Source organism: Tursiops truncatus, chromosome 19, assembly GCF_011762595.2.
Source record: "Tursiops truncatus isolate mTurTru1 chromosome 19, mTurTru1.mat.Y, whole genome shotgun sequence".
NCBI classification, from domain to species: Eukaryota; Metazoa; Chordata; class Mammalia; order Artiodactyla; family Delphinidae; genus Tursiops; species Tursiops truncatus.
In genome coordinates this window covers 44,152,530-44,170,847 of record NC_047052.1, presented here as the reverse complement: position 1 = coordinate 44,170,847, position 18,318 = coordinate 44,152,530, and the positions used below count along the sequence as shown (strand labels likewise).

At 37.7% G+C, this 18,318-nt stretch overlaps 1 protein-coding gene across 5 annotated transcripts in view; it reads right to left on the bottom strand.

Moving 5' to 3' along the window:
• Window positions 1–11,675: 11,675 nt before the first annotated feature.
• The window catches only part of ZNF875 (zinc finger protein 875), a 28,816-nt gene continuing 22,173 nt past the window's right edge, over window positions 11,676–18,318 (bottom strand). For 4 of the 5 annotated variants that reach the window (XM_033844263.2, XM_033844261.2, XM_033844264.2 and 1 more), the window contains one exon: window positions 11,676–15,958. In XM_033844263.2, coding sequence (XP_033700154.1) covers window positions 14,274–15,958 — 1,685 coding nt within the window. In that variant the 3' untranslated portion in view covers window positions 11,676–14,273. The remainder of the gene's footprint in view (window positions 15,959–18,318) is intronic. The other variant, XM_019940961.3, reaches the window with a different exon arrangement.

Here is an 18,318-nt window from a genome sequence, read left to right as displayed (position 1 = left end):
AGAAATGAGAGGTGCTGGGAGAAAGGCCTTCTGTACCAGCTGAAGAGGGGCCTGTCCAAGGCCGCAAAATGAAGCCGAGGATTGCAGAACACGCTGGCACTTCCCAGACCTCAGCTGATGGAAAAACGAGAGTCGAGAGGGGCCACAAGGCCAGTGGCACTAACTTCCAGTACTCCAGTCAGAGGAAGAGCCTCCAGCACCCACATGAGTTTAAAATGCCTCTGAGGGCTTCCCTGGTAGTGCAGTGGTTAAGAATCCACCTGCCAATGCAGGGGACACGGGTTTGAGCCCTGGTCGGGGAAGATCCCACATGTCGCAGAGCAACTAAGCCCATGCCCCACAACTGCTGAGCCTGCGCTCTAGAGCCTGCGAGCCACAACTACTGAGCCTACGTGCCACAACTATTGAAGCCCGCGTGCCTAGAGCCTGTGCTCCACAACAAGAGAAGCCACCACAATGAGAGGCCCGCGCACCGCAACGAAGAGTAGCCCCTGCTCGCCACAACTAGAGAAAGCCCACGCACAGCAACGAAGACCCAATGCAGCCAAAAATAAAAATAAATAAAATAAAATAAAATAAATAATAAGCTGCCTCTGAGCCCCCCAGCTGCAGGAAAGGCCGGTTTCGAAACCCCTTTCCAGCAGCTAGTTCCAAGTACGCGAGGCGCATGCGCAAGCGCATCACGTGGGCTGCTGTGCTTCAGGCTGGTTGGTGGGTTGATGGAGGGCGGGTGGACTGCAGGCTCCCCGGAAGCGAAAGTGGGGAGCTAGGACCTTGACGGGAGGTAGGCCTTTGAGGCAGAGAGGTATGAATATGTTTTTCTTTCGTATGCCTCATATTAGGGTCCCGATATCTGGGGTTCACTTAGAATTCAGGATTAGGTCACACAGAAACTGTCTTAGTTTGCAGCAAGTCCGTTTCACGAAGAAATTTGTTAAATGGTGAGGTCAGAACAGTGCTAAATCAAAAAGAAGAGACAATTCATACCTGAAATACCATGTGTGGGCTTTAACTGGGTTCTGGTTTGCACAAGTCACCTGCAAAAGACATTTTGAGAAACATTATGTAAATTTTAACCTAAACTGAAAATTAGATTTTGTTGGGGCATTATTGTTAGTTTTGTTAGGTAACCAGGGAAGCGGCCAAGGAGGAAAAATAATTCTAATTTTCAGAGACACATGCTGAAGTATTAACCGTCTAATGATGTCTGGAATTTGTTTCAGAATATTTAAACTTTTGCTAAACCAAGGATATGGAGTAAAATGGAAGGAGAAGAACTGTTATGGAAGAAACAAACCCAAAATACTTAGGACCATGTGAACTGAATGCAATAGATGGACCTTGCTTGGATCAGTATTTTTCTCTGTGAGAAAGCAGTTATCACAATCGGAGAAATTTGAACATTGACTTTTTATTATACAACATTAAAAACAATCTTATTATTAGGTGTATTAGGCTGCTTAGCTAGGTATTTTTAAGTTTTTACATATTAGATAGATACATGGGAGAATTTATCATTAAAAATGTTATCTGGGATTTGCTTTAAACTCTTCCAGGAAAAATGTTGGTGGAGAAATAGATAAAACAAGATTGGAAGTATTTATAATTGCTAAAACTGAGAAATAGGTACATGGGCAGGCTTATTATAGTATTCTCAAATATTTTCATATGTTTGAAATTTTCATAATGAATGTTTGAAGTGTACAATTTTCAATAGTGTAGTTTAGATAAAAAACAAACACTGTAGAGAGAACACTGTTTTAGTGCCTGAAGCTGTTCATGCAAATAATCAATACATAATCTATAATAAGAATAGAAGAGAGTTTTGATTGCACCAAACTGAGGACTGTAGCCCAGGAATGCTGCCTCCACCAAGGAAGAAATTTCTCCAGAGAAGCATGGTTTTCAGCCCAGCTTCATATCTTATCAGAACAAATATCAAAAGGACAGTGTTACACTCCTTCAAGTTTTCCAAAGAGACAGATTAGCACATACATAATGAGTCAGCATGACCTTGGTGTCTGGGAAGGGAGCCTTATCTTCAAAGGAGTACTAGCATTGACATCATGGAGGGGGGTGGGCATTTATCCCTATCTTCAAAGTGGACCTTCTAAGCAATCTGGTAAATGTATTCTTTTCTTTAATGGTTAAAGGAGATGTACAAAATGCATGTTTGACAGGCCATGAGACAGGCTGTTCTCATTAGCATAAAGTTCAAGCCATATCGTGTATAAGCCAGAATGACTTCCCCATACCTTAACATGTAAAAATTTCTTCCATCAAAGCAATAACTGTGAAAATTATTACTGTGGCTATCATGTGGAAATTGGAGGACAAAAGTTAGCCCAGGATACAAATTATTAATTTTGAAATATTGAAGTCCAACTTTTTAAGTTAAACCAGGGTTCAGCAAACGACAGCCTCTGAGCCAAATTCAGTCCACTGCTTGATTTTGTAAATAAAGTGTTACTGGAACAAAGCTGTGCACATTTGTTTATGTATTTTCTATGGTTGCTTTCCTGCAAGAAGAGAGTTGTATGGTAGAGATTGTATGGCCAACAGAGCCTAAAATTTTATTAAAAGGCCCTTTATAGAAAAAAATTTCCAACACCAGGGTTAAATGAAAGAATATAGTTGGTAAGGGAAGTGATTACAGAGGAAAAAGAATGAAATTGAAAACTGTATCAATTATCCTTTGCTGTGTAACAAACCTGTCCAAAACTTAGAGGCTTGAAACAACAGTGATTGATTAGCTATCACCTGAATGGTTTTCCTGCTGGTCTCACCTGGACTCAACCTTAAAATTCAGTTAGGGCCAGGTGGTTTGGGATGGCCTAGGAATGCATTACTTACATGACACCTGATAAGCTGGTTGGTGAAGGGAGCCTCAGTTGGGAAGGCTCATCTCTACTTCATATCCAAAGAATGTGTGCCCATTTGCAATTTACCACAAACATCTTCCATAAGGACAGCAAAAGGCATTTTTGTTTTTAATGGGTTTTTCCCCAACATATTTGACATACAATTACCTGCACATATTTAAAGTATATAATTTTGATATTACCTGGCTTGTGTAAATATAGAATAATAGAAAAATATATTCAATATAATTCAAAATATATATTATATAGTATATATAATCACTAGTAGCAAGGTAGTGAATATATATTCTGTCACTGTAGATTAGTTTTCATTTTCTAGAGCTTTCTATAAATGGAATCATATAGCATATACTCCTTTTTTGTCTGTCGTCTTACACTCAGCATAATTATTTTGAGATGCATCTGTTGGTGGATATTTGGGTTGTTTCCACTTTGGGGGTATTACAAATAAAGCTCCTAGGAGCATACCTGTAAAACTCTTTTTCTAGATGTATGTTTTAATTATTCTCAGGTGAATATCTATGAGTAAAATGGCTGGATCATTTGGTTAGTGTATGTTTATTTTTTTTATTTTTTGAGGTACGCGGGCCTCTCACTGTGGTGGCCTCTCCCGTTGCGGAGCACAGGCTCCGGATGCGCAGGCTCAGCGGCCATGGCTCACGGGCCCAGCCGCTCCGCAGCATGTGGGATCTTCCCGGACCGGGGCACGAACCCGTGTCCCCTGCATCGGCAGGCGGACTCTCAACCACTGCGCCACCAGGGAAGCCCTGTATGTTTAATTTTTAAAGAAACTGCCAAACTATTCCCCAAATTAGTTGTACCATTTTACATTCTCACCAGCAGTGTGTGAGAGTTCCAAATCCTCCAGATCCTTGCTAACCCTTGGTATGGGCAGGCTGTCTAATTTTAGTTACTATAATTAATTAATATTTTATGGCTGGGTAGAATCCAGAGGATGCAAAAGAGTATAAAGTCAAAAGTCAGATTTCCCTCAGTACTCCTTACCAAGTCAATCTCTTCCCCAAGGGTAATCTCTGCTAACTATTTAGTGAGCATCTTCAATTCTGTGCATTTGTACACACACACACACACACACACACACACACACACACACACACATACACTTGCATAGGTAGTTTATTTCCATAAGTGGGAAACATGAGCAATGCTCTAACGTTCACTTTCTTAATTTACTCTCTTGGTAATATTCCACACACAGAGCTGAACTATAAGTGTGGGTATACTTTATTTGGGAGTATCATATCTTTTTAAAGAATTCCCGGGCTTCCCTGGTGGCGCAGTGGTTGAGAGTCCGCCTGCCGATGCAGGGGACACGGGTTCGTGCCCCGGTCAGGGAAGATCCCACATGCCGCGAAGCGGCTGTGCCCGTGAGCCATGGCCGCTGAGCCTGCGCGTCCGGAGCCTGTGCTCCGCAACGGGAGAGGCCACAGCAGTGAGACGCCCGCGTATCGCAAAAAAAAAAAAAAAAAATTCCCTGATACTTGAGTATGAGGATATTTCCAGGAATTCTCTATTATAGACAATGCTCCAATCAGCAGTCACACGTATTATACTTGTACATATGAGCAAGAGTTTCCTTATGAGAGATAAGGAAAAAGATTCTCTGAATACATTTTAAATACTTTAGATCTTGCCAAATTGCCCTTCAGAAAGACTGTACTAACTTAATTGCACCAACAAAGCTTGACAATGCCTCTTGCTCAGGATTGCCATATACTCCGAGTTTCAATACTTGGGATATACTGACAAATTAGTCACTGTTTATCACAAATTCAAATTAAACTGAGCATCCTGCATTTTTATTTGCTAAATCTGGCAATGCTTCTTTTTCCTGACATCTTACTGATACTCAATATTTTACATTTGTAAAAATCTGAAGGGAAAAATATTACACTACTGTTTTGATTTGTGTTCAGATCATATAAGTAGGAGAACAACATAATGAAACTAATGAAAAAGTAATATATAAAAGAACAGAAATAAATGAAATTTAAAACTGTAGCATAAATATATCAATCCAAAATCTGGCATTAGAAAATAAAATAAAATAAATAAATCACCTACTAATATTATCAAAAAGAATAGAAGAAGCACAAACACAAAAATAAAAAAAAAGGGGGGGGGGGAATAACCAGAAATACAAAAGGTGTTACAAGAGTTATTACTCATATATAAATCTGTATAAGTGTATAAAAATAAATATGAATATCTGCTAGAAATAGATGTTATGCTTGTATTATAAAAGTTGACTCTAAAGGTATAAACAAACTAAAAGGCTAATAACTATGGAAGAAATCAAAGAAGTATCAAAATGCTTAACTCCCAGAAGCTACCAGGTTTGGAGAGTTCACTGGTGAACTCGTTTCAAATTTTCAAGGAAAAAAATTACCAGTATAATTTTAAATTTCTAATGCTTTAAAGACAGGACTTTTCATGATTTAAAAAAATGGACTAATTTTTGGAACAGTTTTAGGTTCACAGCAAAACTGAGCGCCAAGTACAAGAGTTCCCATATACTCGCTGTTCCAAAACGTGTACAACCTCCCCCACTACCACATTCCAAATCTCAGTGGTACCTTTGTTACAATTGGTGAACCTACATTGACACATCATTATCACCCAAAGTCCGTAATTTACATTACAATTCACTTTTAGTGTTGTACAGTCTATGGGTTTTGACAAATATATAATGATATGTATCCACAATTGTAGTATCATGCAGAATGGTTTGACTACCCTAAAAATCCTCTGCGTCCTGTCTATTCAGCCCTCTCCCTAACCCCTAGCAACCACTCATCTTTTTGCTGTCTCCATAGTTTTGCCTCTTCTGAAATGTCATGTGGTTGGAAGTACATGGCCTTTTCAGATTTTCATTTAGTAATATACATTTAAATTTCTCCATGCCTTTTTGTGACTTGGTAACTCATTTCTTTTTAATGCTGAAAAATACTCCACTGTCTGGATGTACTAGAGTTTATCTAGCCATTCATCTACTGAAGGACATCTTGGTTGCTTCCAAATTTTGGCAATTTTGAATAAAGTTGCTATAAACATAACTATGCAGGTTTTTGTGTGGACCTAAGTTTTCAACTCCTTTGGGTAAATATGAAGAAGCATGATTGCTAGATCATATGGTAAGAGTATTAGTTTTATAAGAAACTGTCAAACTGTCTTTCAATGTAGCTATACCATTTGGATGGGTGTGGCTCCCATCAGGTCCCTGGAAGGGCTGCTACTTAGTCACTGGATGGGCCCCTGGGTGGTAAGGACGGGCTCTGGACTGTGGCTGAGAGGGGCTACAACCAAGCCCCAGGGCTGTTTCAGTTTCCACAGCTAAAATTGAGGTCTACAAACCTGGCTGTGGAGGTACAGATGGGTGTTTCTCCTGCCAGGTCCCTGGATTAGCTGGACTGCTCCCTGACTGTGGCTAGAGAGGCTGGAGCCAAGCATAGGGCCATTTCAGGATCTCCTGAGATGCAGATGTGTCTCCCATAGGGTCCCTGTGCCAGCAGAGCTGCTCATGGACTGTGGCTGGAAGGAGCTGGAGCCAAGTATAGGGCCTTTTCAGGATCTCTGGGGATGGAAATGAAGTGTCTCCTACTGGGAACCTGGACCCTCAGGACAGTTGACAGACTGTAGCTGCTGAGGGCCCTTTCAGGATCTACAGGGTCAGAGATGGGAATGTCTCCTGCAAAGTCCCTGTGCCAACAAGACTTCATGGACTGTGGCTGTGACGGCCTGGAGCCCAGTTATAAGTCTTTCAGAATCTACAATCTGACTGAGCTCAGATTGCTTTGGTGGGCTTACCTCCAGGGACTCCTGAACCCTGGCTGAAAAGGAATAGAACTTGTTCACACACCAATTCAGGGTCTACAGCTGGGACTGAGGTCTATTACCCAATGCATAGGTGCACGTTCATCCTTCCAGGTTCCTTAGTGTATGGTACTGGTGACAGAACCAAAGTCAAATGGGACTTTAGCTGAATTCTTGGGGGTACAGAGCCGTTTCTTGGTCTGTAGCCAGGACCATGGTTGGTGGGTCAGTTGCCTGTGTATGAACAAACCTTATCAAAATGGCTCCTCAGCCTTGGACTCCACTGGGGTTTCACTGGATCACAAAGACCCCACAAAGTCACTTTTGTTCATGGGTGGATGCCAAATTATTGCTGAAGGGGGCATACAAGTGAGGGACATCTTATTTGGCCCTTGTTGGTGTCACTTCGTAGATTCAATTTCTTTAATACTTATAGGAATATTCATATTATGTTCATCTCATGAGTTTTGGTAAGAGAGTTTTTGTTTTTGTTTTTGTTTTTTTAAAGAATTGGCCCATTTTATGTAAGTTATTGAATTTATGGGTGGAGAGTGGTTCATAGTATTTATGTATCCTGTTAATGTTTGCAAGGTCCCCTTTATCATTTCCAAGTGGTTTGAGAGTTTTCTATATTTGTTACTAATTTCTAGTTTGATTCCACTGTGGTTGGAGAGGAAACTCTGTATGATTTCAAGTATTTAAACAATTTTGAGGTTTATCATATAGCCGAGGATATGGTTGATTTTGTTATAGATTCTGTTGGTACTTGAAAAGTACATGTATTCTGCTGTGGTTGAGTGGAGTGTTCTATGTCAATTGGATCCTGTTGACTGCTATTTATTCTAAATCTTTGATAATTTTCTGTATAGTCATTATTTCAAGTACTCAAAGAGGGGGATTAAAGCCCCCAAGTATAATTTTGGATTTGTCTATTTCTCATTTCAGTTGTTAGGTTTTACTTCATGTATTTTGAAGCTCTATTATTTGGTGCATACATATTTAGGTTTGGTATCGTCTTTCTGGTTTTTCTTTTATCAGTATGTAGTGTATCTCTCTGTCTCTGGAAAATCTCTTTGCTCTGAAGTCTACTTTATTCTGGTATATGTTTTTCCATCCATTTACTTTTTGTTTTCAGGTGAAATTCAAAATTAACATAAAATTAGGGCTTCCCTGGTGGCGCAGTGGTTGAGAGTCCGCCTGCCGATGCAGGGGATGTGGGTTCGTGCCCCGGTCTGGGAAGATCCCACATGCCGCGGAGCGGCTGGGCCCGTGAGCCATGGCCGCTGAGCCTGCACGTCCGGAGCCTGTGCTCCGCAACGGGAGAGGCCACAACAGTGAGAGGCCCGCGTACCGAAAAAAAAAGAAAAAAAAAAAATTAACATAAAATTAGCCATTTTAAAAAGTACAATTTGGTGGCATTTAATGAATTCACGTTATGAAACGATCTTAGTTTCAAATTTTTCATCACCTCATAATACCCCATACCCACTAAGTAATCACTATCCATTCCCCCTCTCCCATTCCCAGGTAGACTTTAATCTGCTTTCTGTCTATGGATTTGCTTATTTTGGATATTTCATATAAAAGGAATCATACAATATGTAACCTTTTCTTTTGGCTTCTTTCACTTAGCAAAATGTTTTTGAAATTCATTTAAGTTGTAGCACGTATCAGTACAGTACTTCACTCCACTTTGTGGCTGAATAATATTCCACTGTATGTATCTACTATAACTTGTTTATCCATTCATCTGTTGATGGACATTTGGGCACTCTCCACCTTTTGGCTACTGTGTATAGTGCTCCTATGAATATTCATGAACAAGTATTTTTTGAGTACTTGTTTCCATTCTTTTGGGTATGTACCTAGGAATGGATTTGCTGGGTAATATAGTTATATGTTTCATTTTTGAGGAATTGCCGAACTGTTTTCCATAGTAGCCACACGATTTTACATTGTGCCACCAACAATGTATGAAGGTTCCCAATTTTCCACATCCTTGCCAACATCTTTTGTTTATTACAGCTATCCTAATAAGTGTGAAGCGGTATCTTACTGTGGTTTTGATTTGCCTTTCCTTAATGACCAATGATGATGAATGTTTTTAAATGCTTTTTGGCCATTGGTATATATTCTTTGGAGAAGTGTCTTCCCAAGACCTTTGCCCATTTTAAAATTGTGGGGTTTTGTTGTTATTGTTGTTGTTCTGAGCTGTAAGAATTCTTTGTATACTCTGGATACTAAATCCTTATCAGATATATGATTTGCAGATATTTTCTACCATTCTGTAGGTTGTCCTTTCACTTTCTTAATATCCTCTGATGCAAAAAGGTTTTAATTTTTATGAAGTCCAATTTATCTTTTTTTTTTGCTCATATGTTTGGTGTCAAATCCAAGAATCTACTGCCAAATAGAAGATAATAAAGATTTATTCTTGTTTTCTTCTAATAATTTTACAACTTAGCTCTTATATTTAAGTTGTTGATCTATTTTGAATTAATTTTTGTATGTAGACTAAGGTAGGGGTTCAACTTCATTTTTCTGCATTAGGTTATCCATTTGTCCCATCATGCGTGTAACAGACTGTTCTTTCCCCATTAAATGGTCTTGGCACATTTATCAAAATTCTATTGGCCATGGCAGTTTAGGTTTATTAATGGGGCTCTCAATCCTATTCTGTTTGTCTACATGTTTACGTTTATGCCAGTACCGCACTCTTGATTACTGTACCTTTGTAATTAGTTTTGATATCAGGAAGTGGGAGTCCTATAACTTTGCTTTTCTTTTCCAGTATTGTTTTGGCTACTTCAGTCCCCTTTCAATTCCATAAATATGGGGACTAGCTTTTCTATTTTAGTCAAAAAGGCCATCAGAATTTTGACAGGAATTGAAGTGAATATGTAGATCTCTTTGGGTAGTACTGACATCTTACCAGTTTTAAGTCTTCCAATCCATGGACATGGCATATGTTTACATTTATTGAGGTCTTCTCAAATTATATTGTTTTATAGGTTTTTTTTCTTTTATGTTTTATAGTTTTCAGTGTACAAGTCTTTTCACATCTTTCATTATATTTATTCTTAGGTATTTTATTCTTTTTTATTCTGTTGTAAATGGGATGTTTTTCTCAATTTCCTTTTCTGATGGTTCATTGGTGGCGTATGAAAATACTTTTTTAAGTATAGTTGGTTTACAATGTTGTGTTAGTTTCTCGTACACAGCAAAGTTGTTCATTTATATATATGTAAAATACAACTGATTTTTGTGTGTTCATCTTGTATTCTGTAGCTTTGCTGAACTTATTAGGCTTAGTAGTTTCTTTGTGGATTCACCTGGATTTTATGTGTATAGAATGATGTTTGCAAACAGAGGTAGTTTTACTTCTTCCTTTCCAATTTAGATGCCTTTTATTTCTCTTTTGTACCTAACTGTTTCTGACTATGGCTTCCAGCACTATGTTGAATAGGACACTCTATTCACAAAATAAGAGTATCAAGATGAAAACAAAGAATTGAGAAAAGTAAATACTACCAAAAAATGCAAGTGCAACAATATTGAGAGCAGACTAATTAGAAGCACTGAATGGGTTTTTAAAGGGAAAAATTCATCAGGAATAAATGTTATTAATTTCTACAGGTCTAAATAAAACAGCTTTGAAATATGTTAAGCAAAATTTGATTGAAATACATGAAGAAATGCTTCCTAACATGATCATAAATTTATTATATCACTTACAGAAATGGAAGTACTAAGTTTTTAAAAATAATTAAGGCTTATTTCTTCTGCTGGGGTGAACACAATGGCATTTGTTCTATTAATAATCTTTATACCTACATTTATATCACAGATTTAATTTTACATGTGTTAAACATATAATATAAATTAATAAATAAAAATACAGATTAATATAAAACAACAGGAGAATAAAATAACTAGAAAAATATCAAATTTTATAACCGTTTGTATTAATTTTGGCATATTACTAAAATAGATATACACACACTCACACATTAAATACTTGCTTTACGTTACAGAGCTTGATCACATTCAAAACTGAACTTTATGAATTAAAATGGAAGAAATCACAAAATACACTGATTACAATGCTACAAAATAAAAAGCTAAATACTAGGATATTGTAAAAATGAATATGTCCATCTAGCCATTTGTAAGCACTCTTTGAAACAGTAATTCTTGTCTAAAAGAGAAAATAAAAATGAAAATTATATGCCACTTAGAAATGAAATGAATTTCAGAACAGTAAAAAGATAAATAAATCAAATTATGATTAAATAAGCTTGAAAAATCAATACAATAAAAAGAAATTAGCTTGAGATTAGTAAACAGTAACAGAAATTAACAAAATATAAAAGACACACTGAAGAAATGATTAAAAGCATAAAGCTGCTTCTTTGATTTAAAAAATAGAAAAAAATAATTGCCAAGTATAATCAGAAAGAGACATAGCCAAAAGCATGAAGGAGATTAATTATATCATTTAGTTCTAGAAGTGAAAATGCCCCAAGTTTGTGTTCTGTCTAGATAGATCAGCATACATCAGATTGTAGGTTTATATCTGTCAGTAGGTATTAAGTATTTTCTTTGCATTTGTTTCTTCTATGCCTAGGTTAAATTATATAAAGCATAGATGTTAATAGTATGTTAGGTATTATAACATGTAACTTTTTTTCTGATGTGTGTGTGTGTGTAGTATTTTCAGTGTGGGTTACAGACCATAAACATCTAGAAACAACACACATAAAGGGGAAAAGTAAAGTGTTTCACTTTCACTTGGGTGTGAACATTTTCCACCATAAAAAAAAAAAGTGAGAAGAGTGGCATTGTTTTATATTTTTGTAAATCTCCTTAATGTCCAGTTTAATAGAATATAGCTGGTATTTTATATGTGCTCCTGCACTTAACCTGTTGACATAAATAAAATCTGGCCTGACACAGATATAGTTAGAAAATAGAGGAGTGTTTTAATAGCCTTTTCAGGTAATTGTCAACATTATCCTTTGATAATACACCAAAAATCAACAAGTAGTAATTTCTTAAAGGTTACTTATAATGTGGAATCTGGCTTTTATCTCTTGAAATCCATTTGTCTGTCTTATACTTTAATATACCCACAGATGATTTTGCAGCATTATGTACTAATTGGAAAATATTGGTTCAGTGAATTAGGCAGATCTTCCATCAACATATTTCATTATAAGGTATTATAAAATCACATTCATTAAAATCATCACCAATCTCATCATAAAGGAGTAAGTATTGGGAAACTGTCAAGTTCTTGGTGGCAGATAACTTGTTTTTCAATATTCTAATTTTTTTGCTTGAAAGTCAAATTAACAAAATTACTGTCAGCTTTCCTTACTGTTTTAAAAAATCACTTCATTTTTTTTTACAAATGTCTACCAAATATCCAAGTCTGAGTCACCTTATTCAAAATTCGTCAGCTAATCTTTCAAATAAAATTGGTGTCCATAAAAACGTAGCTGGTTCAGCTCGCAAATCAATCATTGAAGTGCACTTCCTTGAAACAACTTCATACATGAAGGACTTTATGTGTATTTCTCTTTTCATCACGTATAGTTTTTAAAAGATGTGTACATATCAATTTTAGTATCGTGGTTGTGATATTATAGTATCATTTTGTAAGACATTACCATTGAAGTAAAGTGAGTAAAGAGTACATGGGATCTCCCTGTATAATTTCCTGCAACCCTGTGTGAATCTACAGTTATCTCAAAATTAACAGTATAATTTTATTATTATTTTTTATTTTATTTTTTTGCGGTACACAGGCCTCTCACAGTTGTGGCCTCTCCCGTTGTGGAGCACAGGCTCCAGACACGCAGGCTCATTGGCCATGGCTCACGGGTCCAGCCGCTCTGCGGCATGTAGGATCTTCCCGGACCGGGGCACGAACCCGTGTTCCCTGCATCAGCAGGCGGACTCTCAACCACTGCGCCACCAGGGAAGCCCTCTGCTATGTTTAAAGGTTTAAAGGTACATGTTTAATTTTGGAATCTTTATTTTTGTGACATGATTTTATGGAAAAGAGTAATTAAGTTCTAAGACTTAAAGAGATTAAAACTCAAAAGGTATTTTTCTGTTGAGAAAATGTAAGAGCATGAGGCCAGGATTTACCATGGGGAGGGCTAAGAAGGGCAGGCCATGCCAGCTGCTCCATTTAAGATAGTATTTCATAATTTTTCACCAGGTTCTGCTCACTCCACTCAAACTTAGATTTTGAACAAAAATTATGACTCTTACACCTCATATTATTTGAGATAGTGATTCCCTAACTCTAACTCCTTTGGATATCGAAACTTTGGGACCTATGTTTATTTTTTCCCTAACTGAAAGCCAATGACCCAACCACTGAGTATTGTACTTTAAATCCTACATCACCACTTTCTAAATACTCATACACTTTCTCTTACGCTTTCAAATTTATTCTAAATACCTGCACAGAGATAAAAAGATAAGTTATTATACAATTTCTACATTTTCCTGCCTGTTGTTAGGAAACTTATTTTCCAAAGAAAATTCACAGTCATTTAGTCAAGTTTCATGAAAAAAAAACTGGGCCTTGGGACACGACTCTAAATGAATTTGTGGGATACTGCCATTTTCAAAAAGAGTATTCTCAACCAAAAAAGTAGTATATTTTACAATGGTTGGGAAAATTTAAACCAAATAATTACTAATGGGATGCTGTATGGTAACTCAAAGAAGAATAGAAAGTAATTTCATTTTGTATTTCTGTATATGTGTGTATATATTTTCTTCATAACACTACATAGTACATTTCTAGTCTCAAAACACTAGTCAATAAAAACATTTTCAGTATGGATTCAACCTGAAAACCAGAGACAGCCCCAGGAAGCAAGCAAAGATATGATATTTCCAAAAATGGACACCTCTTCCCAAACTCAGAGCTAGGATACCTACAATCTTTCTTACCTGTCAGCCTTTTGTATAATAAAACCTTTTACCCAAGCACTATCTCTGTCCCCATGAGTTGACCATTTTCCAAACTCTCCCTGAAGCTGACTCTGCTGGGTCATGCTCTGTGGAACCAAGATTAAATCAGCCATGGTTTCTGTCTCTTGTTCTCAGAAGGTAAGACAGACATCAAGAGATGGACTCTAGAATTGCTGTTTTTGTAACATCCAGGTTACTGTGGAAGGAGTGTTCAAGTATACTTGGGAAATGATATTGGAATAGTATCAATTCTCTAATTTCAACCTACTTAATAAGTACTCTCTCCATCAAGTTACCTGAGAGACCTTCCACAACCTACCATCCCCACTAGGGAAAGCCAGAGCCCCTGAAAATGGGCCAGCAATTCTCCTTCAGGTGGATTGGAGATGTTGACCCTTACCATTAGTCTCGTGAACACTCCCATCACACATAAGATGTTTCTACTTTAGAGTCTGGCAATGGCTGACTTATTACTAAAGCTACAGCCCTGGGTGGGACTTCTGGTGTTTCATGCCATGTGACTATTGGCTAAAGGTTTCACTACTTGTCCACACAAGGTTTCTATCCTGAGTGTGTCCTCTGATGTCTGATGAGGTTTGATTTCCGACTAAAGCCTTGCCCACACTTCCTACAAATATAAGGCTTCTCCCCTGAATGGATCCTCTGATGTCTAATAAGGTGCGACTGCCGGCTAAAGCCTTGCCCACACTCCCTGCATACATGAGGCTTCCCCCCCGAGTGTGCCCTCTGGTGTGTAATGAGAGTTAACTTATCACAAAAGCCTTGTCCACACTCCCTGCACACAAAGGGTATACTCCCTGAATGTGCCCTCTTGTGCCTAAACAGGTTTGGCTTCTGGCTAAACTTTCTACCACACTCCCTGCATACAAAAGGCTTTTCCCCTGAATGTGTCCTCTGGTGTGAGATGAGGGTTGACTTATCATTAAAGCCTCGCCCACACTCTGTGCATACAAATGGCTTCTCTCCTGAGTGTGTCCTCTGGTGTGTGATGAGGGTTGATTTCCGGGTAAAGGCTCTCCCACACTCCCTGCATACAAATGGCTTCTCCCCTGTGTGTGACCTCTGGTGTTTGTTGAGGTTTGACTTCAGGCTAAAGCACTGCCCACACTCCAGGCACACATATGGTTTAACCCCTGAGTGCGTCCTCTGGTGTGTCTTGAGGTTTGATTTCCAGCTAAAGTGACGTCCACATTCTGTGCACACATAAGGTTTCTCTCCTGTGTGTGTCCTTAAGTGTCTAATGAGGTGTGACTTCTGGCTAAAGCCTTGCTCACACTCCCTGCAAACATAAGGCTTCTCTCCTGAATGTGTCCTCTTATGTCTGATGAGGTGTGAATGCTGGCGAAAGCCATGTCCACATTCCTTGCAAATGTAAGGCTTCTCCCCAGAGTGTGCCCTCTGGTGTGTGACGAGGTTTGACTTCAGGCTAAAGCTCTGCCCACATTCCTTGCACACATAAGGCTTGACCCCTGAGTGTGTCCTCTGATGTGTGAAGAGGTTTGATTTCCAAGTAAAGCCTCGTCCACACTCCTTGCACACATACGGTTTCTCCCCTGAGTGTGTCCTCTGGTGTGTGACGAGGTTTGACTTCCAAGTAAAGCCTCGTCCACATTCCCTGCACACAAAAGGCTTTTCCCCAGAGTGTGCCCTCTGGTTTTTGATGAGGACTGACATACTGCTAAAGCTTTCTCCCCACTCAGTGTACATGTAAGGGGTCTCCCCTGTGTGTGTCTTCTGGAGGCTGAGCTGGTTTGACTCCTTGATAAAGCCTAGCCCAAACTCTCCATATTTGATTGCTCCAAATCCTGAGACTTCTAAACCATGTAATGTTTTGTCTGTTTCCTCAAGGTTTGTCCTCTGGGCAGGGCTGGGCACTATGTCCACAACTGTGTTGTCTTCCTTGGACCTTACTGGCTGTTCTTCCAGGGTTCTGGAGAATGCCTTTGAAGTGCTGCTTTTACTTACTCTCCCAAACAAAAGCTTGGAATCTTCTTCTCTCTCTTGAATTTCTGCTTTGTTGCTTGAGCAGGTTTGATCAAAGACTTGCTCCTGCTGCTGTTTCTGATCTTCTGAATATTGTTTCCCTGAATGTAGATGATTTCCTGCACGTAAACTTGAGAAAAACTGAGGGAGATGACTGAGCCATACATGTTGGCTGAGGGCTTGCTGACTAGAGAATGCCAGAGGACAGGAGGGACAAGGTTGAATTTCTAGCTTTGATCCTGCTGAATAAAGAATGTTTTCAGTCAAAGCAGTCATAGGTAGGGCTGCCTAGGCCATTTTGCTTTGCCTACTGGTCATTCATATGTTCACATCACAAGCTGTCTCCCATTCAGCCATACTTCCCTTATTTCACATTTTATGCTTTACATTTTTATTGTAGGAAACAGTAAACCTGCTCAGTGGGCCAAATCCAGCCTGCAACCTGTTTATTGTATGGCTACAATATAATATCTAAAATATCCAGTTTTCAAAGAAACAGGAAAGAGTGAGTGACACATACCTAGGGAAAAAATTGCAGCCAATAGAAACTGTTGATGAGTGGGCCCAGATGCTGATACAGGGGAAAAAAAAAAGACTTCAAAGCAGATACTATGAATATATTCAAAGAACTTAAAGAAAACAATGTGTGAAAAATTAAAGGTAAGTATGATAACAACTTAAAATGGAGAATCTCAACAAAGAATAAAAACTATTAATAAGAAACAAAAGGAAATTGTGAAATTAAAAAGTAAAATAACTAAAATTACAAAGTTACTAGAGAGATACCACAACATATTTGACTTTGTAACAGAACCAGTGAACCTGAAGATAAATCAATAGAAATTACCTAAAACAGAAGAACAGAGTTAAAGGAAGACTGAAGAAAAACAAAGAGCCCAGAAACCCATAAGACACCATCAGGTAAACCAAACCTATGTGTAATGGTAACTCAGGAAGGAGAAGACAGAGAGAAAAGAGCAGAAAAAAAATCTGAAGAAATTATGGCTTAAAAAGTTCCAAATTAAAAAAAAAAACAAAAAACTTCCAAATTAGATGAAAAACAATCTACAGATCCAAGAAGCTCAACAAACCCCAAAATAAACACAAAGAGATCCTAGCTAGACACATCATAGCCAAAATGTTGACTATCAGAAAAAAAAAGACAAAAAGGAAATCTTGAAAACAGCAAAGGAAAAATGACTCAACATGTACAAGGGGAAAAACCATATGACTAGTGCTAACTTCTCATCAGAGACAATGGAGACCAGAAGGCAGTGGAATAATGTATTTAAGGTGCTGGAATAAAAGAGAAAAGACTTCTATCTATAAAGAATTCTATTCTCACAAAACTATGCTTCAAAAGTGAAATTGAGGGAATTCCCTGGAGGTCCAGTGATTAGGACTCCAAGCTCTCACTGCTGAGGGCCCAGGTTCAATCCCTGGTCAGGGAACTAAAATCTCACAATCCCACAAGCCACATGATTCAGCCAAAAAAAAAGAGAAATCGATATAAAGATATTCTCAGATTAACAAGTACTCAGAGTATCTGCTGATAGCAAACATGCCTTATAAGAAATACTCAGTAAGTCCTTCAGGTTGAAACATATTTTGAACAGAATGAAAACAAAACCCAGCATAATAAAATTTATGGGATGAAAAAAAATTTATGGGATGTAGCTAAAGAAGTGATTAGAGAGAGATTTATAGGTTTAAATGCCTGCATTAAGGAAGAAGAATGGTTTCAAATCAACTGTCTAAGCTTCTATCTTAAGAAATTACAAAAAGAGCAAATTAATAAATAAGCAGAAGGAAAGAAATAATACATTTATAAAAAATTAATCAAATAGAAAACCAGAATGAGTAGAGAAAATCAATGAAATTAAAAGTTGATTTTTGAAGAGATCAACAAAATTGAACAATCTTTAGCTAGAATGAACAAGAAAAAATAGAGAAGACAGAAATTACCAAATCAAGAAAGAAAAAGGGAACATCATTACTGACCTCACAGAAATTAGACGGATTAAAAGTAGTATAAACAACTTTATGCCGACAACTGGACAACAAAGGCAAAACAGAAAAATTCCAGAAAAACACAAACTACCAAAACTAACTCAATAAAAACTAGAGTATCTGAATAGACCTGTAATAAGTAACAAGATTGAATTAGTAATTAAAAGTCTTCACACAAAGACAAGCCCTTGTTCAAATGTCTTCACTGGGGGATTCTAACCAATACTTAAAGAAGAAATGATACAAATTCTTCACAAGTTCTTACAGAAAATAGAGGAGAGAAAATTTCACCACTCATTATATGTAGTCATTACCCTGATACCAGAGCAGACAAAGATATCAAAAAGAAAGTAAAATACAGATAAATACCCTTCATGAACAGAGGTGAAAAAATCCTTAACAAAATATTAGCAAACTAAATCCAGCAGCAAGTCAAAAAGAATTATACATTATAATAAAGTAGGATTTATTCCAGGAATGCAAAGCTCATTTAACATCTGCAAATCAATTAATGAAATACACCAAACTAACAAAATAAAGACAAAAACTACATGAACATCTCAACAGATGCAGAAACATCTAACAAAATCCA